General features: G+C 38.4%; 1 protein-coding gene across 10 annotated transcripts in view; it reads right to left on the reverse strand.

The window, feature by feature from the left end:
* Positions 1-12,281: 12,281 nt before the first annotated feature.
* The window catches only part of GPHN (gephyrin), a 749,523-nt gene continuing 736,168 nt past the window's right edge, over positions 12,282-25,636 (reverse strand). For all 10 annotated transcript variants that reach the window (XM_072629565.1, XM_072629558.1, XM_072629556.1 and 7 more), the window contains 2 exons: positions 18,836-18,932; positions 12,282-13,303 (listed from right to left, as the gene is read on the reverse strand). In XM_072629565.1, coding sequence (XP_072485666.1) covers positions 13,170-13,303; positions 18,836-18,932 — 231 coding nt within the window. In that variant the 3' untranslated portion in view covers positions 12,282-13,169. The remainder of the gene's footprint in view (positions 13,304-18,835; positions 18,933-25,636) is intronic.

Raw genomic sequence — 25,636 nt, forward strand, 5'->3', positions numbered from 1 at the left:
CTGGTGAGATACATTGTTTCATTAACATTATAACCAAATTAGTGCTATCTAGCAGGTGTATTACTATGCTTTATTTTAAACAGTATTTGATGTTAATTCAGGTCTTTCTTAAGATCTTTCCATTTGCAACTGGTGATGATGATGATGATGATGATGACAAACCTTATAGACTTTCCTAAAGACCAACAGCTATGAAGTAGACAAAGATCTTTTGTATATTGGTATATTGATATACTGGTGACAGTTGAAAAATGCAACAAAGAATAACCTCGAATCTCTCATTTAAAATACTATTAAGGCAAACAGTTGTCCCCTTTAACAAAAAAGTCTTATTCTCTTAATTTTTAGATATTAGGAATATTCAGGAATATTCCAAGTGTCTTTTTTTATCCTCATTCTCTTTGACTTCTCTGAAGTGTCTAACATTACAAATCATCACATCTTTCCTTTTTAAATTGTATTTTGTTTTTTTAATCAGGAAAACTCTTCCTCACCTTCTCATCTCAATCCTATCCCTAACTGAAAACAAAAGAAAAACAAAGCCCTTGTTACAAACTTGTATAGCCAAGCAAAACAAATTTCTGCGTCATCTATGTCCCAACTTTTCTATCAGGAAGTACGTAGCATGTGTCATCATTCATCCTCAGGAATCATGGTTGGCCATTATGCTGATCAGAGTTCTTAATTCTTTTAAAGTTGTTTATCTTTATCATATTATTGTGCTTTTATAATTTGTTCTTCTGGCTTTGTTCTCTTTGTTTACTGCATCAGTTCAGGCAAGTGTTCCCAGGTTTCTCTAAAGCCATTTCCTTCATTTCTTCTTTTTAAAAATTTTGCCAAGTTAAAATAGTTTTATTCTTCAAGACAAGAATTACATTTCCATTTGTTTGTGTATATGTGTGTGTTCATCTTTTGTTGCTGAAGAAGACCATGCCATCAGAGAAATGATGACATGACTTGCACTTAACTTTGTTTTGAGTGAGGGAAAGCTGTGCAGGTCACCAGCCTCACTTCTCTTCCACAGACATCTAAATCCAGTGACCAGATATTCATCAGGATGACTAGAGATGACCCAGAATGAGGTAATTGGGGTTAAGTGACTTGCCCAAGGTCACACAGCTAGTGTGTGTCAAGTGTCTGAGGTGAGATATGAACTGAGGTCCTCCTGACTCCTGCACTGGTGCTCTATCCACTGCACCACCTAGATGCCCTGTAATGATAAATTGCAGTGTTGTTCACTTTCTCTCCCTTTGTAAATATTCAAGTATTAAGAATGTCCAGATTTACACAGTAGTTTAAATGTTAACTGTTAAACTGTTTGGCTACAGATTTGCATCCTTCAGTTTTTGAAAAGCTACATGAAATGTTCTCTCTTCTGATGTATTTAGTAAAGCTCTTCAATGATGGGTTCATAAGAAGCACCTCTGGATGGGGTTGCTCTATCATCTGGGAATCTACTAGGCATGTCCCCTGGCATACCCCTTACACTCTATACAACTTAATAATGGAGTTGTAGACCTTCTCTGATTCTGTTAGTGCTCAAACACTTCCTTCTCAGCTGCCTGTTCTTATCCAGCCAGTTGATTATTTCATTGTATTTGTCAAGAATCTTCTGTTTATCTTAATTACTACAACAGAAAACACCCCGACATACACAGGAGGGCTTGCTATCATAGGTTCTTTGATCTGCTTTTCTAAAAGGAAAGGCAACTTTTGAGGGATTAACAATCTCCTTTAATCAAGCACATTTATCGTTCATTGGTAAAAAAAATACAATAAGTGAAATAAAGACCAACAGACAGGCTTCCAACTATCTAACCATGAACAAGACATATATCACAGATCAACAGACAGCTCCAACTGTCTGATTATAGTTACCAGAGAGGGAAGCACCACCATTAGGATTTTCAAAGCCAGGGGACTGCTTAGCTTCTTCCCAGAGTCTCATCTGGCACACAAAACTTCTTCCAAAAACTAAGCCCCAATGTAAAACCTCACCTTAGAGTATTTATACATTTTTCAGAGCCAGAGGGCATTCCAACCCTTGAGAACCAGTGCCTCATTAACAAAAGGTGTGGACCTTCCTACAAATCTTCCCAGGCCCATTCCCAGGTGAAGATCTTCTTTTGTTGGGATTGGAAGCTCAATTCCTTGTGGACAGTCTCGGGCGGGTAAAGGTGGGAGCTTCTAAATCTTAGAGCTCTCACGAGACCCCCCCCAGGAAACGGCAGGGGATCGAGGTGAACCGAGCTATCTCGAGTAATTCCGCCTCTTCCCGTGAGAAACGTGATGGGAGAGAGATCTCCCTGCCCTCGAGATTGTCCCAGATCTGGGCACACCTAGTTACCTAACAGCATGGTATTCAGATGCAAACTATGCGGCTGAAGGTTAAGTAGGATTGAGGAAGCCTGAAAGCGCTCTTAGCACGTGAGGAGCCAAGAGGACAGTAGGCTCCGCTTTTCTTCTTTCCTCTCTCCCCTCCCCCTCTCTCCCCGCTTGTACTTCTACTTCCAATCCCTTAAGATCTTAGCCTCCTTAGGAAATCTCCCCCTCTTCCTCCTAAGGAAGACTCCCCTGCACTTGTAACCGAGACCCTGAAATAAAGCTCAACCCTTGTTCGACTCTGGAACGTCCTTTCTCTCATATGAGCATCCGGTTTTGGCCAACCGAAGACCTCGGAGGTGAGGTAAGAAGACTCGGTTAGCCCACACAGGCCTCTAGGCCTGGCATTCTTTAATCATATTATTTAATCAGAGGCACTTGATTATACTAAAACAAAAAAAAAATGCTTTATCAATACAATTACCAATTTTTGCTGTGAAATTTCTCATCTTCCAGTGTAGCCTTCATGTTGAAAACATATGATTCAAGTGAGTTCTTGGAAGACAACTTGTCTCTCTGCTTTTCATTTTCAGCCTTTTATTTCTCAATTTCCTAGACTATAGGTTCAATGTCTTCTTTACTCAGATGACTTTTGTTATTGGTGATGGTAATCTTATCTGCTGTGTTTTATCCAAAGCAGACACATTAAGGATGACATTTGCATCAATGTCAAATGTTACTTCATTCTGAGAAATATCCCTGGGGGCAGGGATATTTCAACTTGTAAAATTCACAAAGTGAATTTCAACTTGCTAAGCAGGTTGTTATCCTTTGTCATTGTTCTCTCACCTTTGTAAATAAACGTAGCAGGCTGGTTGTCTGAGTAGATGGAAAAAGTCTATGTCTGCTTGGTAGGGATGATGGTATTGCATCTGATCAGAACTGTCATAACTCCACTAGCAGTTTCAATACCAAAGGAAAGAAGAGTGATGTCTAAAAGCAAGTTTGGAAAATTCTCAGATTTCTCTCCAGACAACATGGCAGTCTAGAGAGCTGTACCAGAGGCAACAGCATCTTCAAAATTAATACTGTTTTTGAACTCCTTGTCAACAAAGAAGTCCAGCAGAAGTTTCTGGATCTCAGGGATACGAGTGGAACCACCCACCAAAAGGATGTCATGAATCTGTGACTTAACTAGTTTGTCATCCTTTAGGGCCTTTTCCAGAGGATCAACTGTGCCACTGAGGAAGTCATTATTCAGCTTTTCAAAATGTGCATGGGTGATAAAGGAGTAGACAACTATATTTTCAGAAAGGGAGTTAATTTCAATATTGACCTGGATACTGGAGGAATCTTTACATGTTCAGAAGAGATGCACAGTTGGTGGACAGCTGGTGTTCTCACTAATGTCCTTTTTTTGTGTTTTTGCTTGAATTCAGCAATGAAGTGGTTAACTATGCAGTTGTCAAAGTCTTCCCTCCCCAAGTGGGTATTCCTAGCTGTGGAGTTGAATTCAAAGATGCCATCTTCAAGATTAAGAATGGAGGCCTTGAAAGTGCCACCTCCAAGTTTAATAATTTATTTTATCTTGGTCAAGTCCACAGAAAATACTTCTGGATAGAAGCTTTTATTTTCTCCTTTGTACTCCACTTGGACCTTAGGCCTGCCTGTGTCATTCACCACCATGAAAGGTCGGTTCTTCATGTCTGACCGTACAATATCATCATCAGATCTGTGACCAAACAGATATGTGGCACCAAAGATTGTGTTTGTTGCAACTTGAGCACCACTAATTAAATGTTCAGTGTTAGTGAAAGAAAGCAATATAACATGGCGTAGTCCTTATTTAGTCACTGGCAATGATCTCCACTTTCCTCCTTTGGAAAATTCCCACACAGGAATAAGTGGTGCCAAAATCAGTGCTATCCGTAGGTCCCTTTGACATGGTTGATTGGAGCAGTGGCATCATTGCTGACTCATGAGGAGTAAGAAGTGTTCTGCTACATTGAGTTACTTCATCATTTTTTAAAGCACAAAAGTATTCTATCACATTTATATACCAAAAGTTGTTTGGCCATTCTCCAATTTATGAACATCCACTCAGATTCCTACTCTTTGCCACCTCAAAAAAAAACCCCTACTGTTATTTTTGTACCTCCCTTGGAGTTTGTTTTACTTAGGACTCCCTTAATTTACTTTTCCTTTAATTCCACTTCTTTCTCTTCTCTCCCTGTTAAGTAAAATCTATTTCTGTACACAACTCTGTGTGTATATGTGTATATCATTCCCTCTTTTGATCAGTTCAGATAAGATTTGAGGCTCAAGGGTCAGACATTCCTCCCACCCATTCCTCCTTAACTGTATAGATGTCTGTTTTTGCACAGATTGTAAAATAATTTTCATAGCTTTTCTTTCCCTTCCACCTTTCCACCTTCCCAGTGTATTTCTGTCTACCCCCCTTAAGATCATCAAAACATAACAAGTGACTCCCAGACCTTGTCTAATAAGACTCCATGTATGATCTCTGATGATGATAGGGCTTACTGGGGACACTTACATCTTCTTCCCATATTTGAAGGTAAGCAGTTTATCTTTGGCTAGCCCTTTGTGATTATTCAAGTTTATCTTTCTATGTTTCTTTTAACTCTTCTATTTGAACTTCAAAGTTTCTGTTTGATTTGTCTTTTCATTAGAAATGCTTGGAAGTTTCCCTATTTAAGTTCCATTTTTCCTCCTATATGATTATACTAAGTTTTTCTGAGTGAGTTTTTCTTGGCTGTAATTCTATATGCTTTGCCTCCTGGAATATCACATTTCCTTTTTCCACTCCTTAACAGTGGTAGCTTCTAGATCATGTGTGATTATGACTGCGGCTTCTTGGTAATTGAACTCTGGCTGCTTGCAGTGTTTTTTCTTTGATCTCGAGTCTTTGGATTTTGGCTATAATGTTCCTGGGATGGATTCTATAATGTTCCTTGTTGGATACTTTCTATTTCCATTTTACTCTCTGATTCTAAGAATTTTGGTAAGTTTTCTTTTAAGAAAACTTTTTGGTCATTCTTGTAGTCCAGTGACTTTTAAGTTCTTTCTCATTCATCTGTTTTTTAGGTCAGTTGTTTTTACTGCGATTTCTTACATTTTCTTCTTTTTTTTATTTTTTGACTTAGTTTTAATTTATCTCATCTCAGTTTTTATTTAATCCTTTCTAATTTTCAAGGAGTTTGTGGCTTGGGCAAGATTTTGTTCCTCTTGTGCCAAGCTGTTCATTCACTTTCTAATTCTTTTTTTCTGTCTTTTTCATTTTTTTTTCCAGTTTTTTCCTCAAGCATTCTCATTTCATTTATAAAAACATTTTTTAAAAACACTTGCATCCTTAGCAATCAATTCTCTTGGGGCAGGACAAGGTCAAAAGAGAGAATAGAAGAAATGGGGGGGGGCAGGATAGAATGGAGGGAAATAGTCTTACACAACATGACTATTATGGAAGTCATTTGCAAAACTACACAGATATGACCTATATTGAATTGCTTGCCTTCCCAATGGGGATGGGTAGGGAGGGAGGGAGGAAGAGAAGTTGGAACTCAAAGTTTTAGGAACAACTGTTGAGTATTGTTCTTGCATACAACTAGGAAATAAGCCATACAGGTAATGGGGTATAGAAATTTATCTTGCCCTAGAGGACAAAAGAGAAGATAGGGATAAGGGAAGGGAGGGATGTTAGAAGGGAGGGAAGATTGGTGATAGAGGTAATTAGAATGCTTGGTGTTTTGGGGTGGGGGAAGGGGAGAAATAGGGAGAAAATTTGGAACTCAAAATTTTGTGGAAATGAATGTTAAAAACTTAAATAAATAAAATTTAAAAAATTAAGAAAAAAAACCTCTTGCATCATCTCTTCCAGAAATTCTAACTGAATTTGTACTCAAATTGTGTTTTTTTCTGAGGTTTTGGGTGTAAATATTTTGGAGTCACTCTCTTCTTTTGGGTTTGTCTTGAAGGTCTTTGCTCTGGAGATCTAAACTATCCAGCTACTGTTTATTTTTGAAACTGTGGATATAGGTGAGGGGTGGGGAACCTGTGGCCTTGAGGCCCCATGTGGCCCTCTAGGTCCTCAAGTGTGGCCCTTTGACTGATTCCAAACTTCACAAAAGAAATCTCCTTAATAAAAGAATTTGTACTGTAAAACTTGGACTCAGTCACAAGATTGCACCTAAGGACCTAGAAGGCCACATATGGCCTTGAGACTGCAGGTTCCCCACCCCACCTCTGTCTGCCCAGGATCTATGATCTGGAACTGGGTAGCGAGCACCAAAGCTGGCAGTTGGTGCCCTTTCCCCTTGAGTATCCTGGTATGGGTCTTGGGTCCCTGGTATGGAACCTCTTTTTGCCCAGGTGTACTGCCTCTTCCTCTACTGGAATGCTCTGCATGAGTGCTCTCCTGGCCAGGCCCCATTCTCAGGGTCCTCAGATCTCTCTGTGTATTTTGCTATGCTGGCCTAGGCTGGAAAAATAAATCACTGTGACTTTTTCTTGGATTTTCCCATCAGGATTTGAACTGGTGTATTCTCCCCAATGCTCTCCCTGAGCCCTCTTTTCTCTCTAATGTGTTTTCTTAGTAACCAAAGTGAGACTGGTGACTTTGCATCTCTTTCACTCAAATCAAAGTCAATTGCAAGTCATATCATCACCTCCTCGATGTCATGGTCCTCTTCCAGAATGAAAGACAAACCACAACCTGAGTAGTCTGAGCTGCTTGAATGGGGACCCAGATGGCCAGCTCCAGTTGGGCAGCTCCTCTCCCCTCCCCTCCCCTCCTCTCCTCTCCTCTCCTCTCCTCTCCTCTCCTCTCCTCTCCTCTCCTCTCCTCTCCTCTTCCTCTCCTCTTTCCCTCCTCTCCACTTCCCTTACCTGAAGGTGTTCTGCCCAAAGAGTTTACTGGCCAGCTTTCCTCAAAGACCAAGCCTTAAATCCAATTCACTCTGGATCTCATGGATTGGACAACAATAGATCCCTGCCCAAACATCTCTTAATGGTTATTTTTCTGGCCTTCCTGGCTCCAAGTGATGGTAATTAGGAATTGTTTCTCTTTTGGCCAACAATGCTGATGGTCTTCTCTTCCCAGTTTGATTTTTTTTTTAAATTAAAGGGGTCATACCTTGACTCACTTTTTAAAAATTAATTTATTTGTTTTCATTTTTCAACAATCACTTGCATAAGTTTTAAATTTTCTCCCCCTCTGTCCCCCCTCCTTCTCTGAGACAGCATGCAATCTTATATGGGTTCTACACAAACATTCTTATTAAATACATTTTCACATTAGTCATATTGCATAGAAGAATTAAAATGAATGGGAGAAACCGTGAGAAAAAAACAAAACAAAACAAAGCATAACACAAGAGAAAAGTAGTCTGCTTCATTCTGCAATCAGATTCCGTAGTTTTCTCTGAAGGTGGATGGCATTTTGCATCAAGAGTTCTTTGGGAATGTTTTAGGTTCTTGCATTACTGTGAAGGATGAAGTCTATCAGAAACAGTCCTCACACACTGTAGCTGTTACTGTGCATAATGTTCTCCTGGTTCTGCTCATTTCATTCAGTATCAGTTCTTATAAGTCTTTCCAGGTTTTTCTGAAGTCCTCCTGTTCATCATTTCTTCTAGTACAATAGTATTCCATTACATTCATAAACCACAACTTGTTCAGCCATTCCCCAATTGATGGGCATCCCCTCAATTTCCAGTTCTTGGCCACCCCAAAAAGAGCTGCTACATTTTTATACATGTGAGTCTTTTTCCCTTTTGTATGATCTTTTTGTGATAAAGCCCTAGAAGTGGGATTGCTGGGTCAAAGGGTATGCACATTTTTCTAGCCCTTTGAACATAGTTACAAATTGTTCTCCAGAGTGGCTGGATCAGCTTACAACTCCACCAATAATGAATTAGTGTTCCAATTCTCCCACATCTTCTCCAACATTTACCATCTTCCTGTTTTGTCATGTTAGCCAATCTGATAGATGTGATCTCTAATCTCTAATCAATAGTGATTTAGAGCATTTTTTCATATGACTATAGATAGCTTTAATTTCTTCCTCTGAAAACTGCCTATTCGTATCTTTTGACGATTTATCTATTGGGGAATGACTTGTATTCTTGTACATTTGACTCAGTTCTCTATATATTTCAGAAATGAGACCTTTATCACAGACACTAGTTGCAAAAATTCTTTCCCAGTTTTCTGCTTCCCTGCTAATCTTGGATGCACTGGGTTTGTTTGTGCAAAAACTTTTCAAGTTAATGTAATCAAAATTATCCATTTTGCACTTTATAATGTCTTCTATCTCTTGTTTGGTCATAAATTTCTCCATTCTCCATATATCTGAGAAATAAACTATTCCTTACTCCTCTAATTTGTTTACAATATCAACCTTATACCTAGATCATGTAGCCATTTGGAATTTATTCTGGTGTATGGTGTCAGGCATTGGTCTATGCCCAGTTTCTGCCACACTATTATTCAATTTTCCCAGCAGTTTTTGTCAGTGAGTTCTTGTCCCAGAAACTGGGGTCCTTGGGTTATCAAACAGTAGACTCCTATAATCATTGACTACTATGTCTTGTGTACCTTACATATTCCACTGATCTACCCCTCTGTTTCTTAGTCAGTACCAAGTGGTTTTGATTATTGCTTCTTTATAATACAATTTGAGATCTGGTATGGCTAGACCATCTTCTCTATCATTTAGTTTCTTTATTCTGAACTTTTTGTTCTTCTAGATGAATTTGATATTATTTTTCCAGCTCTAGAAAATATTTTTTTGGTAGTTTGATTGGTATGGCACTGAATTAAGTTAGGTAGAACTGTCATTTTTATTATATTAGTTTGGACTACTATCCATGAGCAACTGATGTTTTTCTACTTACTTAGATCTGACTTTATTTGTGTGAAAAGTGTTTTATAATTGTGTAATAGTCCCTGTGTTTGTTTTGACAGGTAGACTTTCAAATATTTTATAGTGTCTCCCATAGCTTTAAATGGGATTTTTCTTTCTGTTTCTTGCTATTGGCCTTTGTTAGTAATATATAGAAATGCAGATGATTTTTGAGTTTACTTTGTATCCTGCAACTTTGCCAAAGTTGTTTATTTCAAAATTTTTTTACTTGATTCTCTATCATCATATTATCTGCAAAGAGTTATGACTTAGTTTCTTCTTTGCCTATTCTAATTCCTTCAATTTCTTTTTCTTCTCTTATTGCTAAAGCTAACACATAATAATGTGATAATGGGCATCCTTGTTTCACCCCTGATCTTACTGGAAACGTATCTAGCTTATCCTCATTATATATATAATGATTGCTGATGGTTTTAGGTGGATAATACTTACTATTTTAAGGAACGCTCCATTTATTCCCACGCTCTCCAGTGTTTTCAATAGGATTGGGTGTCATATTTTGTCGAAAGCTTTTTCTGCATCTCTTGAGATAATCATGTGGTTTTGGTTAGTTTTGTTGTTGATATGGTCAATAATGCTGATAGTTTTCCTAATAGTGAACCAGCCCTGCGTTCCTGGTATAAATCCTACCTGATCATAATGTATTATTCTCATGATAAGTTGCTGTAATCTTTTTGCTAAGATCTTATTTAAAATTTTTGTGTCTATATTCATTAGGGAAATTGGTCTATAATCCTTGACTTACTTCTTAAAGAGGTCTATTCACTGAATGCGTCCTGGGCCATCTCCAGTCTTCCTGATGGATATCTGGCCTCTGGATGCAGATGGTTCTGGAGGAGAAAGTGAGACTGGTAACTTTGCACAGCTCTTCCTCCCTCCAATCAAAGTCAATTGCAAGTCATGTCATCATCTCCTTGATGTCATGGACCTCTCTTTGAGAGTGAAGGAAAAAGCATACAACCATGACTTTCAGTTTGCAAGTCTTCTCTTAATACATCCAGTCCAAGTCTCTCTTTTCAGCTCATCCTACACCTGGCTGGCTAGACATATAGAATTATACATCCATGAGGCATCTTAAACTCATATCTAAAACAGAACTCATTATCTTTTTAGCTTTCTTTGCAAACCCATCACTTCTTTGAAATTCTTAATTTTTTTTCAGAAGTGCTGTCCTCCTTCTAAGTCACCTAGGTACAAAACTGCAGGGTCATCCTCAATTCCTCACTTTCTTTCATCCCACATTTGCAATCAGATACCAAGTCTTCACAACATCTGTCACATCCATCTCCTCTCTACTCAAACAGCTACCATCTTAGTTCAGTCCCATACCATCTCTCACCTGGAGAACTGCATTAGCTTTTTCATTTTTCTCCCTGCCTTCAGCTTACCTCTTCTCCATTCCATGTTAACACAGCTGTTAAGTTGATATCTAAAGCATGGGCATGACCATGTCACTTGACTACTCAAGAAGCTTCTAGGGTTCCTTCCTCACCTTGCCTCTAGATCAAATACAAATTCCTCCATTTGGCATTTAAATCCTTCACTCTCATTTACAATCTGCTTTCAACTTACTTTTCCAGACATATTATTCCCTCTTACACATTCTATAGTCCAGTCAAGCTGGACCTCTTCTTTTCTGCATACACCACTTCATACCTTTGTACAGAATGTCAATTCATGCTCTCCTCATTTCTGCCTCATTAACCTCTAGTTTTCTTCAACTCCTACCTTTGGGCTACTTCCTCCATGAGGCCTTTCCACAGTAAGCTTCTTAAGGGTAGAGTGACTGGTTTTTATCCTTGTGTCATCTTTACCCAATATATACATGCTTCTTGATTGATTTTAGCCAGATTATTTATGGTTCTATTTTATTCTATAACTTCATTCATTTATTGTTATATATTGTTTATATAATTTGATAATTTTATTTAAATTTTCTATTATAATTTCGTACCCTCCTTATTTACCACTGTCTTGTTTCTGTAAAGTCTTTTAGTGGATTGAGTGTCAGACTTGAAGTAGGGAAGTCCTGACTTCAAATTTGACCTCAGATAATTACTGGCTGTGCAACTCTGGACAAATCATTTAACCTGGGCCTCACTTTCCTTAACTGTAAAGAGGGGATAATAATAGTACTTCATAAGATTGTTGTGAGAATCCAATGAGATATCTGAAAAAGCACTTAGTGCATTGGGTGGTACATAGGCACTTTATAAATGTTTATTCCCATCTCTTTTCTTCTCTTTTTCATATTTGCCAAAACTCCCCTTCTTCTCCTCAACGCCTTGACTCTCATCTTTCAATAATTTTGACTTTTAAAAATGAAGTCATTCAGCTTTTACTACTTCTTAAATTTTTAAAATAAAATGTTTTGAAAGCTTTTGCTTTTGTATCTTCATTTCTAAATATATTTCCCCTCCACTCAATAAGTCATCTGTAGTAAGAAGGAATAAAACAGTTCAGAAAACCAACTAATATATATTGTTCCCCCCTATCCTATCCCCCCTCCCCCAGCAAGGCACTCACAAAGGAAATGGTATTTATAGTATCTACTGGATTCCTCAAAGTTTATACAGCATATCTGCTGCTTTTGTCCTAAAAGTATTAAAAATCACCCAGGTACTCACATGTGATTTTTCTTATTCCTTATATTCTTTTCTTCCAAAGAACTACAGATTTATGAATTTTTGTATGTTTGTGTTATCATTCTCTTCCAAGCTAATGAATTATTGTATTTCTTTCCAGTTTTCTGCCTTTGTTAAATACTGTAATTTCCTTAAATTACTAATTCTTGGTTAGGAAATATTAAATTAGTTAGACAACTAAGTCTTCTTCTTCAAAGTGCTGCAACTACTGCGATGAAATAAGTCCAATTATTATATAACTCAAACATTTATGAAGTGAAAGTTCCCTGTTGGTCCAATTTGCCAGGTTACCTTCTACCTTCCCTTCAGTCTTGAGACTGAGAGGCAAGACATCCTTTTCCTTTTCAAATAATGAGGCTGACACAATGAAATTTTAAATAATGATCAAGGATTTTTTTTATTCATTAAGTTTTAATATCATTACAGAAAATGTTATGGTACAGAATTGTTCAACGTTAGATTTCTTATTTCTCTTCTCATTTAATTTCCACATGAATGCTGGTAACACTAATATCTGTACAAGATCAGTCTTTGATTCTTTATATATATTTTTTTTTAGTTCTGTACATTTTTAAATGTATTGGTTAAAAAGGCTGTCAGCACTTAAGGAAGCAATTTTGTTTTCTGTTTGTTCAAATAAAAAGTATCCAGTTACCGCCCAAGAGGACTGTGCCAGGTGGCTGCTGGGATGAAAGATCCCTCTGGACCCTGCTGCAAAGGGGGTGGTGCACCCTAAGGCAGAGCGAGATCCCCACACAGTCAGTCTTCTTTTGGCACTGTGCACATAAACACGAGATACAAGAAGAAGAACAAGCCAAAGCTCTCTGTGAAGTGGTTATGAAGCGTACTAAGAAGGGAAATCCAAGTGTTTCCTAAGCTAGTATAAATAAGCAGACAGCCTTGGGTAAAGAGCATAAGTAGTTGTATTTTAAAGATGAGAAAAACACAAGTTCTGCAGGCACCTACTGCTGTCTACTAAAAGCTACCGCTATCAGACCTAGCATTGAACACACAAAGCAATTGCAAGAAAGGAAAAAGTTGCTTTGATATAATCAGAAGAAATTTCTTTGTTAAGATTTTATTTTTAGGTGTTTTTTTAAAAGGTATTTATTTAAATTCATTTGAAATATAGGTCAAGGTGTTGACTATACTGATCAACTTTTATCCAAATCAGAAAAACTAGCTGTGCCGTTGCATATTACAGGATACAGTCAATGATATGTAGACATGCATCAAAGCTTTGCACTCGCTGGTGACCATCATAGCCTTCCAATGACCATGACATCCACCACTTCGCCCTTGTGAAGTTCCACATACTGTTCAGTTTTTGGAGGTAGCATCAATAGTCCATTGGCACTGCGCATACTCATCAGACGACTACTCATCTGATTCCCTGCAAGAGAGAGTTGTTTATTAACAGAAGACCCACTGAAAGTATCTATTGTCTTTGTAGCACTTTTTTTTTCCAAAATGAAAACTTATGAACAAAAATGCAAGGAATAAAGAAAAGAGAGGATTAGATTTCGTGTGTCATGGAATTTTAGAGCTAGATAAGGCTATACAGATTGCCTAGGCTACCTCCCCATTAATAAAAATGAAAAAGAGCTAACATTTAGGTGACATTTTTAAGGTTTATAAAAGTCATTATGTCATTTAATCCTCACAATAATAAACCTATCAGGGAGGTTTTACAGTTGAGGGAACTGAGGTTCAGAGAGGTTAACTAACTTGCCTATGGTCACATAGCTAATGCCAAAGGTATGATTCAAACTCAGGTGTCACATGAGTTTAAAGGACTATTTTCATTGTGATTGGCTTAAGAAACAAAGCTAGTTTCAATTTTCTGTTTCAAAATCTTGCCTCTTCAAGTTCCTCACTCCCTGTACCCCATACCCTCTTCATGTAGGCCCTCAAACCCACCCCAGAGAAGGGGTTCTGATTCACTGTTTCTTGTTTTGTCCCACTCTAATGCTTCCCTAAATTCTTGTAATGCAGAGGAGGCCCTACCTGATGCAAAAACCTTTCTCCTGTTTTCCCAGAACCACCATCTCTATCTAGCTTTGCCTTACCCTGCCCTGGTTCCTGTGCTCTTCTGCCTTCTTTTCCACTGTACCTTCTGGACCCCTAGCTCTCTTATTAATCAACTCCCCTTTATCTCATAATCTTTCAGTTTCCTGGTGCTTACAAAAGACTGGGTTTCTTCAAGAGACATTTCTTGCTGCTCTCTGAGCCTCTCATTAGCAACAGCAGCAACAACAGCAAACAAACAACAATAATTACACAAAAAACTGGTCCAGGGAGCAGGCTCAGGAGTCTGCGCTTCCTCTGTTACTTCTGGAACCTACCATTACATCTGTAGCTTTTCTGTCTTTAAGGTTCACTCCATCCATGTCTTTCGGTCTAGATTATTCTGGGTATAATCTAATGGCTTCTAGGTCCCTCTTCTAACTTCATCAAGTAGTTCATTCTTTAGTGTGTGGCTGTCTTCTCCATCCCAACCTCTGCCCTCATACTTAGGGACTAGGGTATTCACTTTAACTTCCCAGGTCTTTAATGTTCTCAGTTTCCATGGTTTCATGCTCCTTCTCCTCCTTCAGAGTCTTGACCCTATAGTTGAGTAGTTCAATCATCCATTATCGACCATTCTTGAATCCTTTGTTCCTTTGTTTTACCACCAATCACACCTTGCCAGTCCTAAATTATGAGCCGAATCACTATCTACCTTCTCTTCTCTTAATACCAACGTGCTCTGAGGCAGCTAGGTGGTGCCGTGGATAGAGCACCAGTGCAGGAGTCAGGAGGACCTCAGTTCATATCTCACCTCAGACACTTGACACTAGCTGTGTGACCTTGGGCAAGTCACTTAACCCCAATTGCCTCATCCTGGGTCATCTCCAGTCATCCTGATGAATATCTGGTCACTGGATTCAGATGGCTCTGGAGGAGAAGTGAGATTGGTGACCTGCACAGCCCTCCCTCACTCAAAACAAAGTCAAGTGCCAGTCATGTCATTATGTCTCTGATGGCATGGTCTTCTTCAGCAATAAAGGATGAACACACACCAACGTGCTGCAAGCTACTGAAGGAAGCCGTTCAACTGTGATCAAAGGGTACATTATAAATTCACGTTATCTTATCTACTTTGCAGCCTTTTGCTGCACTGCCTCCCTTTAATTCTTTCCTGATTCTCTACCCTACAAACTCTTTGGAGTTGCTCCAAACTTTCTCCTCAAACCCTACATACCCCTGTCTCAGAAGACCTTGACTTCTAATTGACTGAGAAAATGGAAGTCATTTATAGTCAGTTTTTTTCATTTCCTCTGTTCTATACTTTAAAACCTCTATACATCTTCATTGACAGCACCTTTTCCCCCATGCTTTGAGAAAGGTGATGCATTTTCTTATCTAGGTCAATCATGCTACTTATGCAAACTTGATTCCTTTTCCTCTTTTACCCAGTGGGAGATTGCACCTTTGACCATTATTTCTTTCCTCTTCATTTTCAGTCTCTCCCAATCTAAGGGCTCTTTCACCCTCCCAAATGGCATGTCTCTTCTCTATTGCCCCTCAAAAATCTTCACTAACCCGGGCCTCCCTCAGGATATTGTCCTTTTGGTTCCCATACTCTTTCACTGCTAACCAGAGCTTGTGGCTAATAAAGTCATCTGTAACCATTGATTCCACCTTACTACTCATTCACTTCTGATCCTTTTGCAAATTATCTGAACTACTACTATGCATTCTATTTATTTTTTCTACAAAGATGATTCCAAATCAATATACCTAGTCATGTCCAAAATAGAGCTGACCATCTTCCTCCCTAAGCCCAACTTCTTCTGAGCATCCTGCTCTATTGGAATAGCTCTCTTAAAGGTTTTTAAAGATTTTAACTCCAAAGTTTGATGGCATTTTCTTAGGTCTTGTCTTCCTTGGTCTCTTTGATGCTTTAGAGACTCACGACCACTCACACCTCTGGGACATTCTCTCCTTTCTTGGTTCCCATTACTTTGATTTCTCCTGTTTCTCTTACCAATGGGATAGTTTGTTTTTAGTCTTCTTTATTCATCACCCTCCACCTCCTGTCTCCTAAGTGTGGGTGTCCCCCACATCTCTGTTGCAGGCTTCCTTTGCTTCTTAGCTATGCTCTCTCCTATGATGATGTCACTGACTACCAAGGGGTTCTCATCATTTCTACACAGATAACTCTTGAATCTATGAATCCATCCCTAATCTTTCTCCTAAAAACCCAGCTGTCTGTTGGACATCTCCATTTTGCTGTGCTATCAATTTCTCAAACTCAACATATCCCAAACAAAATTAATGATCTTACTCTTTAAACATACATCTCCTTTAAAGTGGTTATGTAACCCTGGTGTCATCCGTGACTCTTCTCTCTCTCTTTCCTCACTTCACTCTCACCCCTACATCCAATAAGCTGTCAAGGCTGGTTGATTTTAATCTCTACATTTCTTGCTTCCTTTTCACTCTACCTGAACCACCACCCTCCTAACACAGGTTATCATATCTTGCCTAGCCTTCTAGTCTCCTAGTTGGTCTTGTGGGAAACAAGGAAGAAGGTCTGTTTCCACAGCTTTGGGTGATCAGGTTGTGACCTAGCACGGTCAGGTTAGAGGTCAGAAAGGTGTATGAGGGAAAGCCTCATCAAAGAGGAGAACATGACATCATGTGGCAATGGACGGTGGGGCAGGAGGTTCAAAAATTCAGAACAGTATAAGAAGCTTCCATTACTCTGAACATATTGTAGCCTTCCTATAACCTTACTGGGGAGGCTACCGTCCATTCAGGGGGACCAGATGTAAAGAATAATAAACGTTTTCCTGATGTTATAACAAGTATTGTTCTTTGTTTAAGGTGAGCACATTTCTCACAGTTGGGGGCTTGTTGTTGGACTCATTTCTCACAGTCTTTCACCTCACTATACCATCATAACTACTAAAACAGTCATCTTAAGGTACAGATCTGCTGTCATTCTTTGAACAAAAAAACAACAACAAAGCCCTTCGGCTCCCTATTGCTCAGAAGAGCTGAGCCATTTACAATTGATCCTCATATAAGAGTGCTGTTACTGTGTACAATGTTGTCCTGGTTCTGCTCAATTCACTCTGCATCAGTTCATGTAAGTTCTCCCTATTGTTTCTAAATTAATATGCAAACTCCTCAGCTTGGCAAAATTTAAACATCTTTCACAGTCAAACCTATCCTTCCACCTTTATTTCATTTTACTTCCACCTTCACACACTCTATTTTCTAGCCAAATGGGAGTAATTGCTGTTCTCTGAATCTGATGTCCTATTTCCTGCATGTGAATAAGCTTTCCCACATACTGAAAATGCAAACCCTTCTCATCTTTGCATTTCAAAACCTTTCTTTTTCCTTCCAAGATCCACTCAGGCACCTCCAATGAAGCCTTCTCTGACCCTGCCAGTGCTGTCCACTGAACTCAAGTCACCTCACATCTGTTTACCCATACATGTAATTTCTCCAGCACCTGGCATGGAGGGCAGCCTGGGCAAAGACACATTGACAAAAAATGGTATTGTGTGAGGCAAAACAAAGAAGTCAGTTTGGCTGAAGTGCAAGGTAGGTGAAGGGGAGTAACATACACAGGGAAAGGCTGTAAAGGTAGTTTAGAATCCGATTAGGAAGGGCTTTAACGACAAAGGAGTTTGTATTTATCTAGTCATGGAATAGTTACTAAAGTTTCCTGAGCAGGAGAGTGACATGGTCACACCTGTATTTTCATAGCTAAATTTTACTTTAGCAGGTCATCTTTTGTTTTTGTGACTGTTGGGAATTACTGTTGTTGAAGGAATACACAATCAGATCCAGTAAGCTTTTCATTGCGTCAAGAGGCTGTGTTTGATATCATCTCACAAATACTCAGGCCACCCCTCTGTTATGACAGAAAGGGGCGAATTTGTAAAATCTTTTTCCAGACTCTTATGTTTGTAGTATGATAGAATAATTTCCTCCCTGACATTATATATAGTCTTTGTAGCTAGATCAGAAATAGTATATATGGGACCAAGAATTTTAGAGTCGGAGAATTGGAAGGGAGAACATTTAATGTAATAGAAAACTGCCACATGGCTTTAGAAACCTGAAGTGGCTTTTGCTATATGATGACAAAGACAGGTATGTATGCTCCCATTTCCAGACTTTACAGTTGTTTTTAATTTCTTTGTTAACATTTTTTTCAGATTTTGCCTAAAAGGCATTTATGTAAATTTACTTGTATTTATAATAACAATTGAGGATGTTGTCTCTATTGATCAGTTTTTTTAATCTAAGCTGAAAAACTAGCTTTAGTCGAGCTGTCCAGAGGAATAGGAATGATTCCATCACACTTCTTCATAGAACAGATGACTATTACTCATCATTATCGCCATTTCAGACTGGAGGACTTGGGATAGAATGACTGGTGGAGACTGTCATTTTAACATGGTGGGGTAAACAGAGCGAGGTTGCTGCACAAGACCCTGTTATACCCTCAACTGGACCCAGATCATCCCTTTTAAGGAATGTCCTAGGATACTTCACCTCACTCCACTTTGGCCTTCTCCATTGTGGGCCCTAGCTCTTCCTCCCTCCACCATATGTCCCTAATTAGTTCATAAAAAGTGCTCTACAATTCCACATTCACAATAGTTACATAGACAGTTTTACAATAGTAATATAGATAGTTAATCTGTAAATCCTAGCTAAACAAAATGAAACAACCTATGCTTTAATTTTTTACTCTTGCCTGTTATAATGTCAGAATGCCTAAATCTGCAGAAATAATTTAATTTTAGTCAAATTTTCAAAAAGAAAAAGTCTGAATAGTGGGGTCATTATGAAGTGGTAAGTAGTCATGCACGGAGAACAGGTACATAAAGCATTCTTGAACACAGGTATGACTAACCTGTACTCTGAGCCCAAGGCAGTGGTTCTTGGTGATGCCAAGTCAGTATACACCGATGGTATTCTGGGCGAGGATCCAATTTCACATCACATGATAACTGCAGAACCAAAGGGTAAAGAAAACAAATCTGTTATTTTCTCTCATTTGTTGTGATTGGTTCAAACCAGATTACCAGATAATATTTTCTCATGATGTGTTTGCGGGTGTTACCAAGGGTGTGGTGGGTGGATATGACAAGTGCTATAGGTCCAGTGCTGATTCCACTATCACAGCCCCTACTATGGCAGGGGAAGATTGGGGCCTTTCGTGAAATGATGAGGAAAGAAGGACTGAAGTTTTCATGCCTGATGGGAGAAAGAGGGCAAGATAAGAGGACAACGGCTTCCTGAATTACAGTGATTGGTTGAATGTCCAGCAAAAATCAGATAGGATCAAAGCAGTTTGTGAAGTAGTGAATAAATACTCTCCAAAAATTTGAATGTATATGAACAGGAGAACAAACAACAAACCCCAGCATGAAGACATTGTACATTTTCCCTTTTTTCTTTAGAGTTTCTCATTGGTGCTCTAATACGAAGAAAATATCTATATTTATCTATCAACACTCACATACGTGCTCACATATATGTATATGTCTATTGATACAGATATCCATATATACACAAACATATATACATGTAAAGTAAGACTCATCATTACTGCTAATAAATATAATTTTTCCTAAGGGTTATAACAATCTGGATTAACCAGAACATTGACATTATAAAAGAATTCTTCTGGGTGACTCCTTTTCATGGAATGCAAAAGGACAAAGAAATCCTTTGGTTACCAACATAACAAAAAACAGTTCATCCACAATATATATCATTGACTGACTAATCAGGCTTTGAGCCAATCAGATAAATTCTACTCCTTTTATGTTTGGCTTTTAATTCAGCCTCCATGATAAATCTGATAAGCTAAAAAAACAACAGGTACAAACGAGGTAGCAGGTGCCCAAAGGGTATTCTATAAATTGAATAACATACAATTATCCACCACAGCTCACTGAAGGTTTAATTCAATGTCAGAATAAATAAGGCTTGCTTCAGTATGTGGGAACTAGTATTTCCCTTAAACAAATTCTTACCTTTTAAGTAGTCTTAAGTCTATTGCAAGTAGAAGAGATCATAATTATACAAAATATTGACAAAATGGAAATCTGATCACTTTAGGAACATCCATTTGCACTATACCTTTAGAAACACCATTCCTCCCTTTTTTTAATCCAAGTTTTTCATCTCCTTCAGAATCTGGCTTGAAATTTATTTCTTCTAAGAAGTCTTTTCTGATTAAATCTCACCCATTTATTACTCCTTTACTCTTTGCTGCTCATGTGACAAAGTTTATACTGTTTTTTCATATGTGTTGATTTAGGGCTCGTCTTCTCTGTCTAATATTGTGTTAGCCTAATGTAATTAAGTTGTTTTATAGTATAATCGTCTTGCTGTCTTCCTTGGGGCAGACATCTTTGATTTCTTTTTTGTATCCTTCAGAATACTCTGTTGGTAGTCAAGACACATGGGTTTTATTTCCAGGTCTGCCACATGCTGTATGAATTTGGGCAAATCACTCAGCCTTTGTATGCCTCAACTTCCTTATGTACAAATTGAGGGTAGGGTAGAAAATCTCTAAGGTCTCCTCTTCAAGCTGTTTTAAAGCCTGGGTTGACAGTCAAAGAAAACAAAGTCATCTTCTCTGAAGTGAAAAATTAAGATCTAACAACATAAACAATATTGTGACTATATGGTATAATCGATACAGTTTTTTGGGTGTGTGAATGTAATTATGAAGGCAAAAATGTATTGCACCTTTTCACAGTTATTTTTTAGAAAATTATTTATAAAAATTTTTAGAAAAAATTATTTATAAAAAATCAGAGGGATCAAAAAACTCCTTAGCCACTTTCAAAAAGTAGGTACCAGCCTTGTCTTCTGCCAGGAAGGGCTAATGTAATCTTTCTTTTACATCTAGATAGCTCCCCCAAGGTCAATGGGTAATTGCTTTCTTCAGTCCTTTAGGAAGGAGTTTAGTTGAATTTGAGAACTAACTAGGAAGATCTCACTGTGGTCTCAAGTGGAGGGATTTGTCTTAAACTTAAATCCAGACTGGCTCTAGAGTCCCTTGGGCTGAGAAAATAAGGGCACTCTAAAATGCTGTTGGCCAGCGCCCTGAAACCAATCTGCATCAGTCCATCAACAAACAATTATTAAGTGCCAAGCACTGTGCTAGGAAAACAAAGACAAAATGAAAGCATCCCTTTAAGGAGCTTACATGCTCCAGGGGAAGAGAACTTCTACACATATAAGCAAATACAAAATCAGTCCACAGCATCTGAGAACAAATTACACAGATTTTAAAAGCCTCATAGGGCTCTTCAGGTAATCCCTGCCTATCATCCCTCTTATACCTCCTCCCCCAAAAGAACAAAAACTAAACAAAGCATACACATAAATGAAACAGAGCAGTAAGCTCTGGTCTAATCTTTGGCACAGGTCTGCTTATCTGGTAGTACAGGTAACACAGAAAAATGTTGAAATACTAAAGACTCACTAAGAGGGAAATAATTCTAGTGGCATCCCTTTTTCCAACAAGTCACAAAAGTATAACCACATGTTAAACAGATCAGCTGTAATAGGCTACATTAGTATTTATTATTCATAAACCTAACAGCAAAAATCCTTTGAAAAATCTAATTCACATTCCCTTTCCTAATTTTTTACTAATTCAGTTAAAAAATCTTCTGGTCTCTGACTTGAATTTCCTGCTCTTTCAGCCTCATATGCGATTGTTCTCTTTGCATGTATGGATTTTGAATTGTTACCTGGTCTTTTCAAATGCTCCGTGTAATCAAGAGAACAGATTATAGGACAACTACATTTACAGACAAGAACACTAAAATGGGGCCAAATTCTAAGTCCCTATAATGACTAATCTTGGAGGGGGTGGGGTGGGAAGGTAATGGAATACATAGGTGTGGAATATTGTATAAACTCTCAGATGAAATCATCAGTTATGGATGGAGAACTGAGAGAGACCTTTGAGGTCATTTAGTCCAACTGCCTCATTGCACAGAGGAAACAGTGACTTTCCCAAGGTTGCATAACTTGGCAAAGTCAAGTTCACTCTGGGTTCTCAGTCTCCATATTCAGCATTCTTTCAAAGGGTAAAATGAAAAACACACTGGCTCTGGAGTCAGAGGACAAGGGTTTAAATCCTGCCTTTGTCACTACCTGTGTGACCTTGGGCAAGTCACATGACCTTTTCAAGGTCTCAGTTTCCCCATGACCTCCAAGTTCCCTTCCTGCTCTAAATCCATGATCCTTTCCACTATCTCATGCTGATTAACTGTTTTTCTCTGTCAGGGGTTTGGATAGTATTATATCTGAAAATGGCTGTGACATAAAGACAAAGGGCATTAACACAAATAATTGTAAAATAAAAAATGCTAAACACTCTCCAACTATTACTGTCAGCTAAGTTTATGAACTGTTAGTACTTTGAGCAGAAAAAAATGTTAAAACTAACATTATTTTTTATTAATGAACCATAAACATAGGGTGGATGTTTCAGTAAAATTTATATACACTTTATTAATCATTATATTTGTCCACAATAAAAATCATGATTATTATAGCATTCAGCTTAAGGAAGCAATTGTTCTCTCAGTTTTTTTGCATTTCTGAGAATGACGTAAAGAAATATAACATATTGGTTATATTACATAACAGTGAGACATTTCTGGTGAAAAAACAGTGCAAGCTAATTTGGCAAGATGTTTTTAACTCTGTTAGTATGGAATGCTTTTGCTCACACGATATTTTTTGAAGTAGCCTATGAGTGAAAGTCTAGGAGCAGCTAGGTGGTGAAGTGGTTGGAACACTGAGCCTGGAGTCAGGAAGATCTGAGTTCAAATCCAGTCTCAGATGTTTATTAGCAGCATGACCCTGGATAAGTCACTTAATTGCTGTCTGTCTCAGTTTCTTCATCTGTAAAATGAGGATAATAACAGTACCTTCATCTCAGGGTTATTGTGAAGATCAAATGAGATAATAATTGTAGTATGTTTAGCACAGTGCTTAGCACACAGTAAGCGCTATATAAATATTAGGCATGAAATAGGAATAAGAAAAGTAAGATATTCTTTCTTTATTTTCCAGGCAGATGACCACCTAGATAACTTTCCATAGTGTGATAGTGATCACTCCATCATAAGACCATGGGGCTACAGTACACTTGTCTTTGGAACAAAAAAACCCTTGGATGTGAATCCTGGATTTGTCTCTGTGTGCTTTGGGGGGGCTCTGGGGCTCTGAAAGCACGGATTGAGAATGGTGGGATGGACTAGATCATTTCAAAGGTCCTTTCCAACTTAGAATAGAATGATCATTCTGTCATCCACATTGGAAATAAAAGCCTGCTCAGGTTTGGCAGATCATACATAATCTCAGAAGAGATTTTCTGTTCCACTTTTTATGGTGTTTCCAATAAAGCCGGCAACAATGATAACACTGACTTTATCAGTCTTTCAACCGTAGCCCTTGGGAAGCATCTGTCTCAAACCTATGAGAAAACCTTGAAACATTTACACATGCTGGCAATTCTATTTCAAATGCTCTTGTTCTTCAGGGGCATTTCCATTTTCCAAATACACCTTAGCATTCCCTTATTCCACCTGATTTGATGGCATGTCTGTCTTTCAAAATTCCTCCCTTAAAAAAAACACTGTCTTTTAACTAGTAGGACCTCAGGAAAGGCTGCTTTTGGAACACAACAGCATAACATTATATTAATAATTATAAGTCTGTGTGTAAGTTCAAGGCTCGGATTGTATATACTGTCATGCTTACATCAGTTACAAAGTATTTATCCAATGTTTACAGCGTGCAGAGCTCTCTGTACTCTGGAGGAATAATAAGGAAAGAGATTCTAGGAGGGAGTGGCAATCCTGATTCTCTTCTACAATGAAAACTTACCTTTCCGGGATTGTTCTACATTACTTCCCCTCTCAGGCTCCTTGCTGTCTGTCCCTCACCTACAACACTCCTCTCTCTATGCGTTTCTTGCACAGGCTATCTCTCCTTGGGTAGAGTACACTCCCTCCTCATCTCTGCCTCATAGAATTCTTAAATTTCCTTCAAAGCTCAGCTTAAGCATCAACTCCTCTGGGAGGCCTTTCCTGTTTTCTTTGTCTCCTTACCTTGTATTCTGTATACAAGCAGCCTGGCACCACAGGCACAGTGAACAGAAATCGGGCCTCTGAGATAGAAAGACCTGGGGTCAAGGCTCACCTCTGATACATACTGGCTGTCTGACCTTCCATAAGACATTGAACCATCCCCTGCTTTGCAACTCTCTAAGATTAAAATTGCAAGGAGGTTGCTGACATGCAGTGGTACAAGGCATTCTCTCATCTGTATTAATGAAATTCTATGTCCAGTCACTATTCAGTACCTATCTCTACCCTGTATCTTGCATAAACTTGAAAATTAAAAAGTTATCTCTCTCTCAAGAATGAAAGATTCTTGAGGAAGGAGGAAAATGCTTCTTCAATTCTAAGCTAGATTAATCAGTGAAATAAACAGGCAAAGCAAACGCTCCATGTTGGCATCCCAATAAAACAGCGCAGCACCGAGTAGGTGGCTTTCCGATGAAACCTGGTCTGGCCTATAGAAAAATGCAGCTCATCATACACCCCTGTGGCTGAAAGAGAGACCAGTGCCTGGACACAATGCACAGCCTTTCTCCACAAACAGGTTAGGGGAGCCAAGAAAGGTCAGCATTCCACTGGCTTTTGTCAGTTACTGGCCTCCTTGCTCATTTAGAAAGCTGAAGTTGTAGGATTCACACTTTTTAAAGCAAAGTAAAGTGATTGGACACTGAGAATATGATTGTGTGTCAGATGATTGTAGTGGTTAAAAACGCTTGTTAAACTAAGGTAGGAATGGTATCTAAGATGCAAATGTCCAAGCTGATAAGGCCTGCTGGCAGACGGAGTGATTTGGCTCTGGGGGAGACAGGAATTTGATGGATTTTTGGACCAAGTTTTGCATTCCCATTAGCTGACAGGAAATTGGAAGCATTATGGAAACAATGTATAGAACATCAGTCTGATTTAAGGAGCCCATCCAGGCAGCTTTGTCTGATGGAATGTAACTACAAATGTCAGTCTCAAAAAAAGAGAGATTGTAGGTATTAATGTAAGCAAAGCACAAAAGGGTTCTTTGGGCTTTGCCTAGTGCCAGAAAGTTCTGATTAGTATTCTCTTGTCACAAACAGGGTTTTTTTTTTTTGTTTCCTGAATTTAGTATGATGTCTCAACAGTGGATAAGGTGCATAGTTAATATCCTCTAGTTTGGTCACAGTGTGTTCAGCTTTTTGTTGAAATTTATCTATTTGGTGACTGATCTCAAACTGAAAAAAAAAAAAAGCAACAGTAAAAAAAATCTAATTGGTTTTCCTGAACTGCTTGTTGGACTTCCATTCCAAATGTGGAAATGTACTGACATGGTAAGCATCAAGTATCTGACTTAAGAAAGAAAACGTCCTTTCTACACACTATGCCACCCTTTGTTTTTCAATCTTATACTATTTCTAAAGCCTAAAAATTCTTAAATTTTATACTGTTAGTCCTGGATAAAATATTTTATGGAACTCCAAGCAATTTTTCTTCTTCTTCTTTCATGTTGTATAAAATTCAGATGTTTATAATGTGTTTGGTTATACTGGAGGCAGAGACTCGGCAGTTACCCTGAGATAAAC

Source organism: Notamacropus eugenii, chromosome 1 (genome assembly GCF_028372415.1).
Source record: "Notamacropus eugenii isolate mMacEug1 chromosome 1, mMacEug1.pri_v2, whole genome shotgun sequence".
NCBI classification, from domain to species: Eukaryota; Metazoa; Chordata; class Mammalia; order Diprotodontia; family Macropodidae; genus Notamacropus; species Notamacropus eugenii.